This window comes from Protopterus annectens, chromosome 9.part0 (assembly GCF_019279795.1).
Source record: "Protopterus annectens isolate FY-2018-M chromosome 9.part0, PAN1.0, whole genome shotgun sequence".
Lineage (NCBI taxonomy): Eukaryota > Metazoa > Chordata > Ceratodontiformes > Protopteridae > Protopterus > Protopterus annectens.
The window spans coordinates 166,874,390-166,890,600 of record NC_056743.1 but is presented as its reverse complement, the minus strand read 5'-3'; the positions used below and the strand labels follow the sequence as shown (position 1 = coordinate 166,890,600).

Sequence of the window (16,211 nt, the reverse complement as noted above, 5' to 3'; positions counted from 1 at the left end):
AGTAGGGGCTCCTTTTCTGTATGTGTTGTGTGTGTGTGTGTGTGTGTGTGTGTGTGTGTGCGTGTTTATGAGAGAGAAATTTAATATGTATACTGAATATATTTTTGCAAATGGAATTCTTAGTTAAATAGGCCCCTCTTCTTAGACAAGTAGACTTGAGTAACCAATATTAGATCTTAGCCATCCAGCCGGGAAAGTTTAGTATGTGGATTTTCCTTCCGGTTTGATGAAGGCTATGCTACTTACTTAAGGAGTACATTCATGGCTATCCATCCAGTTGTAGTGTTGTTGAACTACATTATTTGATAATGAGAGGAGCTTTTTACAGAAGTTGTAAGTTTTTGTGTCCAGAACCTGTCCATACAAAGTGGCTTATTTATGTTGCAGTGAAGGCTGTGGTCTTTGTAGTGAGTGTTTTAAATATAACCAGTATTTCTGAGGTGGAGAAAGTCTCTTAAGGCAGGATCTTTCTTAGCCTGGAAAGCAAGCCAGTGATGAAATGTATAGGGGCCAGTGAGAGACAGAGGAAAGCAAGAAGCTTTTTAGTCTGTTTGGATAACTAAGTGAACTCGGTCCTTTGACCTTTTTTTTGTCAGAAATGGTTGTACTCTTTCTTTTGGCATGGTGTTTTGCTGAGGCATGTGCCAAAAGGGGTGTTGCGCTCAATAATTGCTCTTGTAAAGGAAGAATACAGGGATGTTATGACCTCCTTGTCCCTGGATGAGATGCGCTTACTAATGAGGTGGGCCATGTAAAAAGCTTTCCGTACAACAGAGACAATGTGGTGGTCAAAAGTCAGGTTTCTATCAACCTGGGTGCCCAAGCACCTCACGACTGATTGCGTGCTTACAACATTGTTATTAATGTGATAATTTGTGGGGACATCACTCTCCTCAAAGGGGATGATTGTGCATTTTTTGGCATTTAGCTTGAGGCTATGTTTCTGGCACCAGTCATTTGTTTGGGTGAGACCCTCTTGTAGCTTATTCAGAATTGTTTTATTAAGTCACTAATGTGAATTCTTTACTTTATTTCAAATTTGTTGGCTTATTTTTGTGGATTATAGTATTGTAGGACTGCTAATGTTGACACTGTAGTAGATGGACTGCTGGAGTGGTTTTCCCAGTGAGAAATGCTAGTGCTTTAGTGAATATCTGTTTATTTGTAAAAAAAAAAAAAATCTATATATTAACTAAGATGTTAGAGTTAACTGTTAGATTACAGAATTGGAATGAGAATTAGAATTTTAAGGCAAATATTAGGCATTTATTACATTTATTAATTGTTCGAATGCACCTACAGTACAGCCAGGAGGTCAACTTTGGTCTCCTGTGGCAGCGAAAGAGTTAACTATATGATATATTTTATATGCGGCCCCAAGACAATTTCTGTTCACTCAATGTGGCCCGGCAAGCCAAAAGGTCGGACGCCCCTGCTCTATGTGTCTACTCATTGATCATTTACAGTGATGTTGTTTTTAAATGCAACTTTCTTTAGTTATTACACTTAAACTTACAACATGAATTTTCGTACAGTCAATAAAATTCAGTTAATATTTTGGGTAGTACCTTTTTACATTAAATATTCAGTTTTCTTTCATGAATAAAAATTTATCATAACTTATTTGTGTAATTCTTGCCAGCCAGCCATTTATTCACCCTTATTCTGCTTGTACTTTAGTTTGCATGTACTGTTCCCTGTTGTGGTGCAATTTACTCATGCACAAAGATCTCATCTCTGATTGATGTATTTTTCAAAATGCATAAAATGTCTTTAGTGGTCCATTCATTTTTAACTGCTATTTTCTTGTGATATCTTTTTTTTGGCTGCCAACATCAGTAAACTTACAATAAGGCTTTACTGTGCCTGAATTTTAATTGTAGGCTTCAACTTAAATAAATCATCTCATAGGTATTTACTAGGCTGTTGATCTGTGAGAATCTTAAGAAGCCTAACCTTACATTCCGGTGGTTGTTTTTACAGTTATATTTTGCATTCAAAAAAATCCAGAGATGGGCTGAATGGGAATGCGTTGGGAAATGTGTACTCTATCCATGCGGGACAGGTGTGCTAAACCATGGTCAATTTGTAGTCATCATCTATTTGAATAGAGCAATATAATTACTCTCTTTTATGTGGAGTGGAAGACTTGCACTGAAGTAGAATTATCTGTGATACAAATCTGTACCTCCAACATGTTCTATTTATTTTGCAAAATAGATTGGGATCCTTGAACTGCTTATGGATACCATTGGACTTATGTGTAGTAGGTCTGTCAGAATAGTGTCTGTTGAAGCTCTATAAGAAAGTCAGAGGTCACCTTCCAATAGCCTGTAAAGTAGAGAGAAGGCTTTGAGATTGTCTGCATAGTTTTTACAATTTAGGTCCTTGATTTATTTAGTGAGAAATAGTTGTGGTCATTCCAGTTGTGACAAGTGTTTGGACAGGTACATATTGAATGGGGTATTATACTAACTGATTGGCCCAGTGAGTGCTGAGTACAGTGGAACAATTCTGGGTCTGGATGCAACACCTTTTTCACTACACAGCTTATATCAAAAGAAGTTCCATGCAATTATTTTGTGAACAGAAAACTGTTTATTGTCGAAAAAGGTTTCTATCTTATTGCTATTTGTTCCTCCAATGTTTGTGCCAGGACAATTTGTAAAGAGTTTTTAAAACTCAGTCAAGTCTGTACTCCAAGAAAACACATTTCCAGTTGTTTCCCTCCTCTTCTTCGTATTTCCAGCACCTACTCTCCACCTTTAGAATAAATCCTATAGAGTCCACTCATAGTATAGAAATACTTATACAAGCACTTGCAAACAAATATCCCAAACAGACTTCATTTTGTTGAGTAGTTGGGAATCCTGCAATTTTTTTCCTGTTGTCCCTTTGTGATTTTTTTTCCGTTCTCTTCTCCAAATCCCACTTTAATTCCTATGGCTGCTTCTGATAATTTTCATGGAGTGTTTTGTATGCCTAGCTGATAATTTCTTTCTAGTAGCACTTTTTTATTGTTTCCAAAGCTGGAATTTGTCATTACTCCTCCCTCCCTTTTCTGTATACCTGTACTCTGCGATCAGTCCTTGGTATGGACTGCAGTCTCTGGTGTGCAGCTCAAGTTATTATAGCAATAACCCATGCTTGGGTGTGGGTAATGCTGGATTTACCCACGGTTGGTGTGGTTTGGTCATGAGGGCGAAGCCCGAGTGGCCAAACAAAGCCAACCGTGGGTAAATCCAGCATTACCCACACCCAGGCGTGTTATTATATACAATGACATTATTTAAGAAAAAAAAGAATTACTTTTGTTAAATAATGGCATTGAATAATGCCTCCTTGCTGAATCTCCGTTGCTTATTTTAAAGCTGTCTCGCTATGTTAAACCCATTTAACATAGCGAGACAGTTTTGAAAAAAGCAATGGAGAAAGCAAGATCTACGTTGCTTTTTACAGACTGTTTCGCTATGTTAAATAGGTTTAACATAGCGAGACAGCTTTAAAAAAAAACAAAAGAGAATCTCTGTTGCTTTTTTTTAAAGCTGTCTCGCTATGTTAAACTCGTTTATCATAGTGAGACAGTGTTGCTGTAAGAGTTACAGTAATGGAAAAAGTCCGGGCGACTGGACCTTTTTCCATTACTATAACTCGGATTTACAATGTGAACGCTGACCAATCAGTGTGCACGTTTTTGAATATTAATGGGGGGTCATTGTATAATTAGCTTTTTTAAACACCTTTATTGAATTATAATTAATGACGTAGACAACTAGACAGTAATATAGAAGAAAGCAAACTATATTAACACGTTTCCAGTTAAATACATTATACATCACTTATGTTCTTTTTTATAACTATCCTCAGTCCAATCCCTGTTAATTTGTCTTCATCCTCCGCAGCTGTACCCACCAGGGAGAAGTACAGAACTAACTAAAAAAAAAAGCCACCCTGGTGGAATCACAAAATCAATAGGCTGTATAACAGAAGGAAGAAAACAAATCATGGCAAAATTAGAAGGTGCAGCACCCAGCAGGATAAAAGCACCCAAACAACTCTGAGGACAAATAGTCTACCAAAGCCAAATGTGAGGTAGGTTTGGCCTCCCAGACAAAGGACAACCACAAAGCATTCTTTAGGTATGTTTGTAACTTCAAAGGCAATACACAATGGTGTGCAGAGCTCACTGAAAATAGAGCCACCTATACTGAGCTAGAAGACACAGCAAACTGATAAATTCAGCTCCAACTTTACCCCTCTCTTCCCTCAACCTTCCCTCAGGAAATATCAAGTATAACTGCCCTTACTATCACTAGAGAACAGATCCTTAATTCTCTGTCTAAGGCCAAGAACACTGCATCATTGGGCCCAGACAATATCCCAGGATGCCTTCTAAATAACATGAAACATAACCTATCAGGGCCTCTGGAATAACTGTTGAACTGTGGCTTCCAAACAAGCTTCGTGCCTCATGAATGGGAAATAGCAACATTCATCCCTCTCCACAAAGGTGGGCCATCTAGAGACCCTGGAAACTACAGACCCTTAAGTCTCACTAGTCTTGTATGTAAAGCCATGGAAATAATTATCATGGAAATGATCAGTAGAGATATAGTAATCCTCCAGACACTGGACCCAACCCAGTTTGGTTTCGTCAAGGGCAGCTCATGCCTACTCAACCTGGTGGACTTCTTTGAGAAGATAACCAAAGCAATGGATGAGAGAAAAATGGTTCACACTGCCTATCTTGACCTGGCTAAAGTATTTGATACAATACCCCACTCAGGCATTGTTGACAAACTCAAGAGGTTGGGTACAAATTCGAATGTCACCCGGTGGATAGCCAGCTGGCTCACAGTCAGGATCCAGGAAGTTAGAGGTGAGTCACAAGAGGAGTCCCTCAGGGATCCAGTCCTTGGTCTGCTCCTTTTTGGCATTTACGTCTCTGAAGTCAAGGCCAATGTTAGTGGTCTCTGGCTGACTAAATATACAGATGATTGCAAATTAGGAGCCGTCAGTTAATCCCACACTGACACAAATGTTCTCCAGGAGGGGCTGACACACAAACAACTGGTGTCTGAGCAATGGACTAAAACTAAATGCCAAGAAATGCATAATAATATTCTTTGGGAAGTCATCCACTCCTGGTAACTATCATATTGACAACACACCCTTAGACTTGACCCAGTAGTCAAGGACTTGGGGGCGCACACAGATAGTAATCTAGCTTTTGAACATCATGTGTCTACAGGGTGAGGAAGTCATTCTATGTTGTGCAACTTACAATCAAAGGTATGGCAGCTTAGTCCAAGGAAGTCTTTGTTCCACTGTATTCGGCATTCATCAGACCTGTCATTGAGTACAGTGCCCCGTTTGGTATGTACCTAACCAGGCATATCCAACAATTAGAACGTCCACAGAGGTTCCTCACTAAAGGAATAAAGGGCGTAAGTAAAATATCCTATGTAGACCACCTCAAGACCCCATCCCTGTATTTTTCTCCTACAGGCTTTTGAGGGGAGATCTATGCCTGGCATAGAGGGCATTGTCAGACCCCACTCTGATGGACCTCCTGATATCCACAAAACAAACAGCACCAGAATTACCTGTTCTAAAAACTTAAACCTTGCCTGTGATATAAATAGGACCTGTTGGAAAGACAGGTATGTATACCAGAAACTACCCCATCTATGGAACAGGCTCCCCATCTATGTAAAGCAGAGTTCCTCCTTAACACAATTCACGTACAACTTGGACAATTGGATGGGGAACAGGAAATTCATCCCTGGTTTAGCACCTATGTCTCTAATGGACAGAAGCAACCTGTAAATGGTTCATCTCCCAGACCCCTGCTTGTAAATGTTTCATCTCCCAAACACCTTCTTAGATTTATCAAGGGTATCAGAACTTGTCAGAGATTTGGGATGCATGGCTAGGCTTAAAAAGGCCATTGTGGTCGTTAGGCTAGTAAACACCTATGGACTTGTTGGCTTCCAGTACTTTTACTTCCTTACCCGATTCCCCCATTGTCTTCTAGTCACTTCTTACCTCTGTACTATGACTCTTTTTTTCAGGTATCTCTATAGACAGGCTTTCCTTTTTCCAATTCCTTAATTGTGCAGTACTTAAAATGTTTTCTGCCACTATATAGTGGTAATGCTCTGTGTGATTGTTGACGTTCTCTTTCAGGTTTTGTGTCCAAAAGATGTAATTTGTCTTCTCTGATACGCTCCCATTTATCACCATATTTTTTCCATTTATAGACTTTTGCTTGTGTTATACAAGTCTCATCTGTGCAATGTCCCCTCGAGTCTGTCAATCCTAATCCTTTGTGTTGATATTTTATAGTGCTTTGGTTACTTTTGGGGTTAGTAAGTTAATTGTATTAAAAAAAAGTAAGAGTATTACATCTGAAGTGTGCTTGACCCATAACCCAGAGATCGTTAGATTGTCACCATTCTCTGCTGTGGAAGAAGGAAAGTCCTTTTATCTGGCAGTACACAGTATTAAGGCTGTGAGCTATTAATAAGCTGCTTCCCAGAGTCCAGATTTTATTCCCTTGTCTTCATTTGCCTGCTATGTGGCAGTGAGCAGATCGCTTAACTAGACAGTGCTGTGTGGCAGTTGGGAAAATTGGGCTAGGCTCTCCAGTTGTCTAGACTGCATGCCTAGTAACTACTTGTAAACCTATTAACAAAATAACTTACCTTAGTTTCAGACCTCAACCTAGTTGCAGAAAGGGCCTGTTTATATTGTTGATGCGAGTTTCTTCCTTCATGGGTGTTACTCTCACTCTGTCTCTCTGTACAACAATATCAAAAGTAAGTACTTTCTTGCTCGGTAGGATAACTTCTTCCCGGATTTTCAGCAGACTTTGTTTTGCAGATGTTTGTTGTGATTCAAGTTCTTTTTGCTCTGCAGATTCCTACATCTCCACCAGCTTTGTAACATGATGGGAGCTCAGACATTAACTTTTTTGCAGGTAATTAAAACATCACTAGTAACGTGGGAAAAATTAACTTAGCCAGTTGAGAATGTTGTTCTGGGATTTTGCCTGATTGTGAGGTATGTCACAGGAATGTTCAATTGAGATTTTTTCCCTCTTACTTCCACTTTAGCTCTATGCAGAATGTTCTTTCATTTTGCTTGGTAATATTTAAGACATTTTGTAGGTTTGGCCGACAATTTGTCTGTAAGATGCAGCTGGCTTGCTCACACTGCAGACAGCTTTTAAGTGTGGCCTCTGGGCCTTGAATAACTTGACCCCACATAAAGGTTTGTTAGGTTTCCTACTCACTGGAGCTCAGACTTGGTGGAGGGATGATTGGGTTGTTTACTGTGAAGATATGTAAAAAATGCCAATGCCAAACTAATAAAAAACCTGCTTGTTGAAAAACATATCAACATAGCATAACCTTCAGCTCATCATCATATTGACATCACCAGCCATCACACACAAGCAGTTGTAGACAAATACAAACATACTATCTCCAATCATCTATCATTCATGTATAGAAACATAAATAAAATGCAGAAAGCACTATTCTTACATGAAGGGCAAGCACTCCCCACAAATTTATATAAACAGCTGTGAGATCACACTTAGCTTAGATTGTCAGCTTGCAGCTGTCAGAGCAGCAGTTACTCATACCCGTCAAACAGCCACTACCAAATGCATATGAATTGCACTTTAAGGAACACTTTCAGGTGCTTGCTTCAAACATTTGTGTGACTTTAACAAGTTGGCACTATGAACATACTTTTGACAACAGTGTCTTTAAATGCTAGGATGACATCTGTCTGAAGACATAGGCTCAGCTGATGAGTTAAGGGCAGGTCATTTTGCAGGATATCCTTAGTGCCAGAATCACTTCTTGGGTCATTATTGCTGTAAGAGAACTAACACACAGTAGAGATTGTAAGGTACTCAAATGAGACTTGCAAATTCAGAATCTTATTGTGCATATGTTGGCATAAATATTTGATTTGCCTGGAAAACTTGCTTTAGTATAACCAAGAGCCTCTTTTTGTGGATTGGTTAACTGTCTTTTGGACCTGTCTGATTTCTTTCAGAATTCATGAAGTCTCTGCAATTCCTTTTTATAGGTTTTGGTGGGAAAGGTCAGACTCACTCCCGAGTTATTTTTGTTAGGCTGAGATAGATTGAGTGAACTGCAGTGCCATGAAAGAGTACTGTTGAATTCTACCCATGTTGATAGCTTAAAAGTCTTGACAAGACGTTGGAGAACTACAGCCACTAGGTGTTTCAATGGTAACTTCTTTTATGAGATGGATATGTAACATGGAGATAATTTCATTCATAATGTGGGTTTATGATGAAATAAGAAATAATTGAACACTTCATGTGATGGGATTTACAGGGTATTGTTTACTGTTTTTTGAACCTTAGCTTCAGAAGATGATCAGTTAGTGGGAATATTCTAATTAACTTTGCATAAGTATACTGGATTGTTTGACCTTATGTTAGTTTGGTATAGGGTGTTTAGTTTCTACAGACCGAGGAACCTGTTTAGACTCCTTTTGAGTAATATTCATGAGTGTATAGTTATACAAATTTGTTGTTTCAGTTGTTTTTCTTTATAATTATGTATTTGCTTTTTAATACTATTTAAATTTTGCAAGTTCTGTTTTGGGTTTGTCTTACTGCTATAGTCAGTTTTTATCCCTAAGAATTTGGTATACCACTCATTTTTGTAAATTTAGAAAATGTTCCCCCTAAATAAAAAATAAAAAAATAAATAAAATTGTGTTATGTCAAGTTATTATGTTGTAAGACAGGAATGAATATGATTGTAAAGTTTGAGGACTGTTTGTGTAGAAGTATTCTGAATTTCTTCCCCAGTTTACGCAGAGTGTAATTGAGACTGTCTGGTGTAAATGCTGTAACCATAATATAAACCATATAAGCTAATTTTCATAGCCTTTTAAAGATCATGCTAAAAAGCCACGGCATGACCTTTATTTTTTTCACCATTTTGTAAATAAAATAATTTTTAAAATTGCTTTTGAATGCAGAAGACTAAACATACAAAGCAGTATTCACGGCATTAATGTTAATGGACAGGTGTGAGACACTTAATGCCACTTTGGGTTCCAGCTCTAATTATGCTGGATTAGCGTGGGGTAAGTAATTGTGTATTAGTTATGTAATTACCAAATTTTTAAAAGTTTGTTGTGCACATTTAAGCTTTATCTAAACTCCTGGGGAGAAAACTAACCTAACTTAGTTACTAATATGCATTATTTATGACATGTTCTCATGTACATTTATGTAACTGTAGTACTATAATAGCTACAACTGTTACTTCAGTGTATATAGTTGAGAGGTACTTGGTTTATATAAATGTAAATAAGTTTTATTACTTGTTCTTTTTAATCATTTTACATATTGATTTTTTTCAGAAACAGTAAGTCTTTGTGTACTGCTCCTGGGGAAATGACAGAAATCGATCCTTTTGTTGGATCAGTGTATTACCCCATTTAACATATTCAGTGATATGTAAACACACACAAACAATCACACACATTGAAAACATCCACATTGGATATAGGATGAAAGGCTCTTAGAGGGATAAAAAAGTGGGCATTTGCATGATCTGCAACATCCCAGTTTTTGGCGGTGTACCTTGTTACTGCATGCTGTAATATGATAATACAGAAGATCTGGAATATAAAAAGAAAATTAATGTAGGGGTAAATTCATACATGACTGCAAGGTACAGATAAATTGTTAAGGTAGCAAAATCAACTAAAATGATCAGCCATGGCTATCTTGAAATGTGTGGATAATGGTCTTTGATGAAAAGCATTTCAGTTGTCTACTATTACAGGAAACAGTTTATTGATGTTGCATGGTAAAATATTGCTTTTTGTACCTAGTATTTTTTGTTGGTGATCACAGTCACTGTAGTAGGAGACTGATTGTCAGCTCTAAGGTAGCACTGATTAAATGTTGATGTAGTGTGCTCTTAATTCTTTAACCAGTCAATTGTGAAGCAAGTTTATTTTTCTCTATCATGTATGGGATTGATATTATAACATTCTTTTTTTTTCTTTACTAGCAATTTCTCCAACACTGTCACAATTAAAAACCTCCAGCAATTGGCTAACAAGCTCAAACATGAACAATCTGGTGGTTAATATATCTGACTATGCACCTTCAGATATCACAGTAACGTGGTACCAAAATAATGAATTATTTACGGGGAAATGTGTTAATTCAGCACCAGTGATTAAGGCTAATGGCCTGTTCTCATCATCAAGTGAAATCAAATTAGACAGAGGAACACTAGATCACTCAAGTACAATGATGTGTGAAGTGGAGCACAAAGCCACAAACAATGTCAAAAGGACAACTTGCCCTCTACAGCTCAAAGGTTTGTTATACCATTTTCTTAAGAAATGTGATGTGTTAAAATTAATTTGTAGGATATTGATGGCATAAATTTAGTTTGTTCCATTTTAGTGTCTACAAGCTATCTGTTCTTCCATCACTGTTTGAGCCCTGAGTTGAGACGCTGAAGTGGGTCATGATTAGGAGAATTTTTGTCTGGATTTGTATATTTAAAGTATATCTCCATCAACAAATTAGAAAAAAAGAAAACACAAGTTTCTTTGCATTACTAATTCCTCTGCATCACTCTTCTTGATTAGTATTACTTCGTAAGTTGTTTTACCGCATATGTTTTAAGTCAGAACATGGTCTTCCCATCAGCTAAGAATGGAGTTGTTGGCAGCAGGACAGACTTTAGATGGTGGCATATGGGGGGAAGAGTTGTATAGACCAACTGCTTTGGGCATCAGCTGTGGTGCGCACTATCCTCTAGATAGGAAAACATGGATCAGACTGCACTCCTTGTCAGGGCTAGACACTCAACGGTCATCATAGGTGTGACAGCAGGAATAAAGGAGGAGAGGCCGTTCTAGACTTCAGTCTGGCAAATGATTTGATAGTGGCCTACACATGGTTCAGCAAGAGAGACAGTCACAAGATCCCATAAAAGAGTGGCTAACACGCAACTCAGGTGGACTTCCTCCTAGTGAGGAAAGAGTACTGGAGTAGAATCAGTGATTGCAAAATCATCCCTAGTGAAACAGTTTAGACCCACAGCATAAACCACTAGTTACCAGAATCAGCTGTAATCAGTGGTCAGAGAAGGCTTTAGGTCAACAGAGACTAGACTGAAGACCTGGAAGTTTACTGCAGAGAAAATACGAGAGTTCATCGAATTACTCAGGGCTCTAGCACCTCAGAACGAAGACCAAATGTACATAGTTGAAGAAGAAACAAAAACGTAAAACAAGAATAAACAGGCCTTCGGTAAATCCAGATGACTTTACCAAGTAAATGTAATGGTAAACAAGAGCCACTGGAGCCAAGGCAGTAGGAGTGCACAGTAAAATGTATTTGAAGTGACACAAATAGCTCAGTTAAAAATACACAAGTTAAAACTTTCGCTCAGAGGGCTTCATCAGGTACAGTGTTAAAACACAAAGTTAATGCTCTTTAAATAATTAAGATCACATGATTAAAACAATTGAAGCAATTAGATTCATACGCAGTTGTGCTTCTCTTTCAATATATGTTTTAAGGAAGCAAAGCCATTTAAACCTGGTGTAATATGGGTTTTCAAACATAGCATCCATCTTAATTCTGCCAACTGAATTTTTATAAAATTTCTTCTCCTCTCATATTTTCAATACATTTCTAAAATAAATTTAAAATTGTGGTTTTTGCCTTTGTCAGGTTTATATTTAAAAAGTGCATTTGTGAGTATCTTTCAGTTTATTTTTGATATGTGACTACATATGCGATCTTTAAGTCTGTGGTTCATTTTCCCAACATAACACGAGTCACACTGATGACAGTTTGCTAAATAAATAATATTTATACTATTGCAATTCCCATATGCTTTCAGTTCTAATTCCTTCTTATTTACTGGATCATAAAAACTTCTTTTAGTGTCAACATACATACATACAGAACTTAGTTACCACATTTAAAAGCACCTCTTTTGTTCTATTTATTACCGAACCAGGACTTGGGTTGTTCTTTATAAAATAATATATTTTTGAGGTTGGTGTGTCTCTTATGTGAAAATCTGGGTTGATCAGTAATAAAGTTCTTTAACTCTGTGATATTGTGGAGTATATGCCAATGCTTGGATATTATTTGTTTAACAGCTGAAGTTTTTGTTATAAGTTAAAGTGCACCTCGTGTAGTTGTTGATATTTCTGTTGTTCCTTTTGGGTTTATATATCTGTTGTGAGGAAAAATAAGGCTTCTGTAAGGATTTTTATTTGTTCACATTTAAATTACTACTTCTTCTCGATTATACCCTCTTTGCACAGATTCTGTTATTATTGACTCCATCTGTTCTAACATGTTGGAGTCAATAATAATCAGTTTTGCCACTCTAAAAAACTGGTTTCTAACCTAATTCTTAAATGTAAATTTTGGGTGCATACAATAAGTTCTATGTTGGCCTTCAACAGGGTCACAGCAGAGGAACCCAGCACCAGCACTGCATGTTCTTCATGGTTTTTATCCACCTTGAGAGAGACATCTGGTAGAGTCTGGAAAGCAGCAGAATCAGACTGAGACGTTTTAGCCTCCATTGTAAGAAATGGCTGTGTCTCAGGGAAAGCAGATTCGGCCATAGTACTCTGGGTCAAAAGTTTAAGATGTTGATTGTCCAGGTAGATGTACAATGAAGTACATGTGCAGGAATTCCCTGGACACCAGGTTAGGTTTAGAATACTTGAAAAAGTGACCCCAGGGGTGGGGGTGGGGAGGAGGCCTTGGTCCCTGTTACTTGAAAAGAGAGAGCTATATTGACAGCTTCGTTTTAATGCTGGTAGTTTACCAGGTTTAATTGACCAAACCTCACTTGCCTGCTTACTAAAACTAGAAGCATTATGTAGATAAAAAGCAGAAAATTAAACATGTACATCCCATTGCTAAAGATACTCATAAAGAATTGGCGGGGTTTTACACAGGGATTGTTCAATGTCTTGATGGCTTTGAAGCCCCCTCAGGTATTGCCTGTTCTGCTTCTCCTTCTACTTCAGCCAAAGAAACTAGGGAATCTGATTCCTCAGATGAATAGTTGGATTCAGGGGATGAATCCTTGGCCTATTCCTCACAAATCACTTCATGCTTAAACTGTGGGTTAGAGGAAGAGGATTCCTTGAGCTGTGATTCTTCCTTTCAGGAGTTGTCCTTTGGGGACACAGTGGTTTGCATGATGGAGCATTTTAAATGGGTCTCTGACATGCAAAAGAGGTATTATGAGCTGTTAAAAATGGACTCTCCTAAACCTTCTGCTTTTCTCTCTTTTCTGGCTGCCTTGCTGGATAAATTTGCAGCTGCTGCTTTGGCTCCGGATTCCCATTTTCAGGCCCCCAAGGACCCTGACAATGTTTCTAAGGTGAAAACAGTACACTTCTGGAACAGTCAACAGAGAAACCGAATAAAGCACAGTGTTCTGTTCACAGCACTCGCATAGAAAATAGCACTGGCACGAAAATGCTCCGATACTTCTATTTATTAATAAAAATAAACTATATAAAAACAAATGTCCTTTTCAGGCACAAAGGTTAAGGGCTTTCATCTACCCACATATAGACTTCATCAGAACATTACATTTTTACTACAGCAGGCTTGAATAATGTCTCCAGCCAATCTGCTGCATCAAATCATTAAAATTCAAATAATTAAATTATACATTTAAAGTGCTCAGTGCATATGTACCTTGGCAATCACCCTTTTTATAATTAAAACCCATCTGCATTAAAATTGCTTAATTGGGTAAGATGGGCAGATGCCTCAGAAATAGAATTTATGATCATAGTTATTGTATGAGAAAAAAAGATGTAAAAAAATGCTTTATGGAGGCATCTGAATGTCAGTGATAATTGTGACTCCTTTAATTTTGGTATTTTAGAGTGTATTAAAAAGAAACCAAGAGGGGGAAATATAAAGAAAAAACTGTGTGAAAGGGAAGCCAGATGGCAGATAAAGCTAAATGCCTCTGTTCACCCAGGAATAAATGAAAATAGTTCCATTAAACCTATATTATAAAATAGTTGCTAGGTGGGTTTATATTTTGCACACAATTATGTCCACACGTGTTATTATTCAATACACTAGGGATATCATATAATATGGAGTCAGGATTACAGTTTTAATGTTTTTATAATATTTAAAATTTTAATAATTGTATTAGCAATTTTAATGCAGATGGGTTTTAATTATAGTAGATATAAGGTGTACATAATAAAAGGTAGAGTTACATAAGGAAGGGGGATGGGTAACATCATAAAACATTATAGGTAAATAAGAATAGATAGGAGTTGTTCTGAAAGGGCGATTGCCAAGGTACATATGCACTGAGCACTTTAAATGTATAATTGAATTATTTGAATTTTAATGATTTGATGCAGCAGATTGGCTGGAGACATTATTCAAGCCTGCTGTAGTAAAAATGTAATGTTCTGATGAAGTCTACATGTGGGTAGATGAAAGCGCTTAACCTTCGTGCCTAAAAAGTACATTTGTTTTTATATATTTTATTTTTATTAATAAATAGAAGTATCGGAGCATTTTCGTGCCAGTGCTACTTTCTATTCGAGTGCTGTGAACAGAACACTGTGCTTTGTTCGGTTTCAATGTTTCTAAGGTGCCTGAGGCCTTTACAAGTGTCCTCCTTCAGACCCTGCTGCGGTCTTTGTTTATGCAGACAAGCCATCCAAGCTTTTATCCTCTTGCAAAGCTCTACCTTCTGACAAAGACAGTCTAACTATGGATAGAGTTGGGGGAAGTTTGTACTTGTGCTACTGTGGCATTTAGGGTGGTGCAGCAGTTAACGTTGTCGCCTCACAGCAAGAGGTTCTCTGGTTCGATTCTTGGCTGGGGTGCCTTCTGTGTGGAGTTTGCATGTTTTCTATCATATCTAGTTAGGATGCAGCTGGTTCATCTACTAGAGCTGCTGTTTCAGGTTTATTTATGAAGATGTACTCTTGGCTTCACCTACAGACCTTACCTATTGATATTAAGCCCAAACACCTAGATGCACTTTTGGACAACCAAAATCTTTTTTTTTACTGTTTCTACTTATGTGTTTAAGATTCTGCAAGACAAAGTTAAAGTAAAAGGACCTTAATTTTTTTTCTCTTATTTCCAAATTTCAGAGAGACTCTCTCTCTCTCTCTCTAAATCTGATTGTTCTGGTAGGCAACCTTGTTAGCTTCCTAAAGGAAAAAGGGTTTCTAAGTGCATGATGTTCTTCATGTTTCACTGTTGCAGTCATCACATTTGGGTTATCTACCTGCATGTAGCCCTCAGCCGGCCTGAATACCAGAGTCTTGGATTCTTGCATCCATGATGTCTGGTCGTTAGGGGTATAAAACATGCAGCTGAGGCCATTATATCAGTCTTTCTTGCCATGCGATGCCTGAAGCAGAAGTTGTTGGCAAGTGCCGGTCGGCCGACTCCTGAAATTTTCGTTTTTGAGTTTCAGAAACAAAGTATTCAAAAAAGCTAAGTACCCCTTTGGGGATCCCTTTTCTTGCTCTTAACTGAAGTCAGTAAAAGTTAACAATTGTATTCACTGTTGAAAGCAAATATCTTATAAAGATTCTCATTCATACTGCATTCCTTGCTTAGGCCCAGACCACAACATCCCTCGCTGTCTGTTTTGTGCATTGTTTAACCCCCGAACTATTCATCATATGTCAATATTTGTAGCAAATTATTTTGGTTCTCTGTATAACTATCCAGAAATGGCTTCGGTAAGCCATCCGACTACCGATATTCTGAAAAAACATAAGGATAAAGACATTTATGTTATTACAATAATTAAATATGTTATATATATATAATATATATATATAAATAAATATGTATTTTATTATAAGTTAAGTTAAGCTAGTCGCCAGTCCACCGGTATTCAGTGAGGCACTTTTGCAGCCCCTGATACCTGCTACTTTAGATTTGCAGGCCTCTACTGAGACCCATTCGGAGTCCGGTATGCCACGAGATGCTTCTTCGACTATGGAACCTGCGGATGTCTCTACCTTGGATGGGTCCAGAGCCGCTGTGCAGGCTCTGGCTTCTGAGGGTGTCTTGAGGCTTACAGACTTGCATTTTAAACTGACGCCATCTTCTTCATCCAGGCCTAAAACTCGAC

At 37.8% G+C, this 16,211-nt stretch overlaps 1 protein-coding gene across 1 annotated transcript in view; it reads left to right on the top strand.

Moving 5' to 3' along the window:
* Positions 1 to 16,211, top strand: part of LOC122810505 — a 1,366,849-nt gene that overhangs the window by 1,093,272 nt on the left and 257,366 nt on the right. The window contains exon 10 of the mRNA XM_044082087.1: positions 10,083 to 10,397. Within this exon, the coding sequence (XP_043938022.1) occupies positions 10,083 to 10,397 (315 nt within the window). The remainder of the gene's footprint in view (positions 1 to 10,082; positions 10,398 to 16,211) is intronic.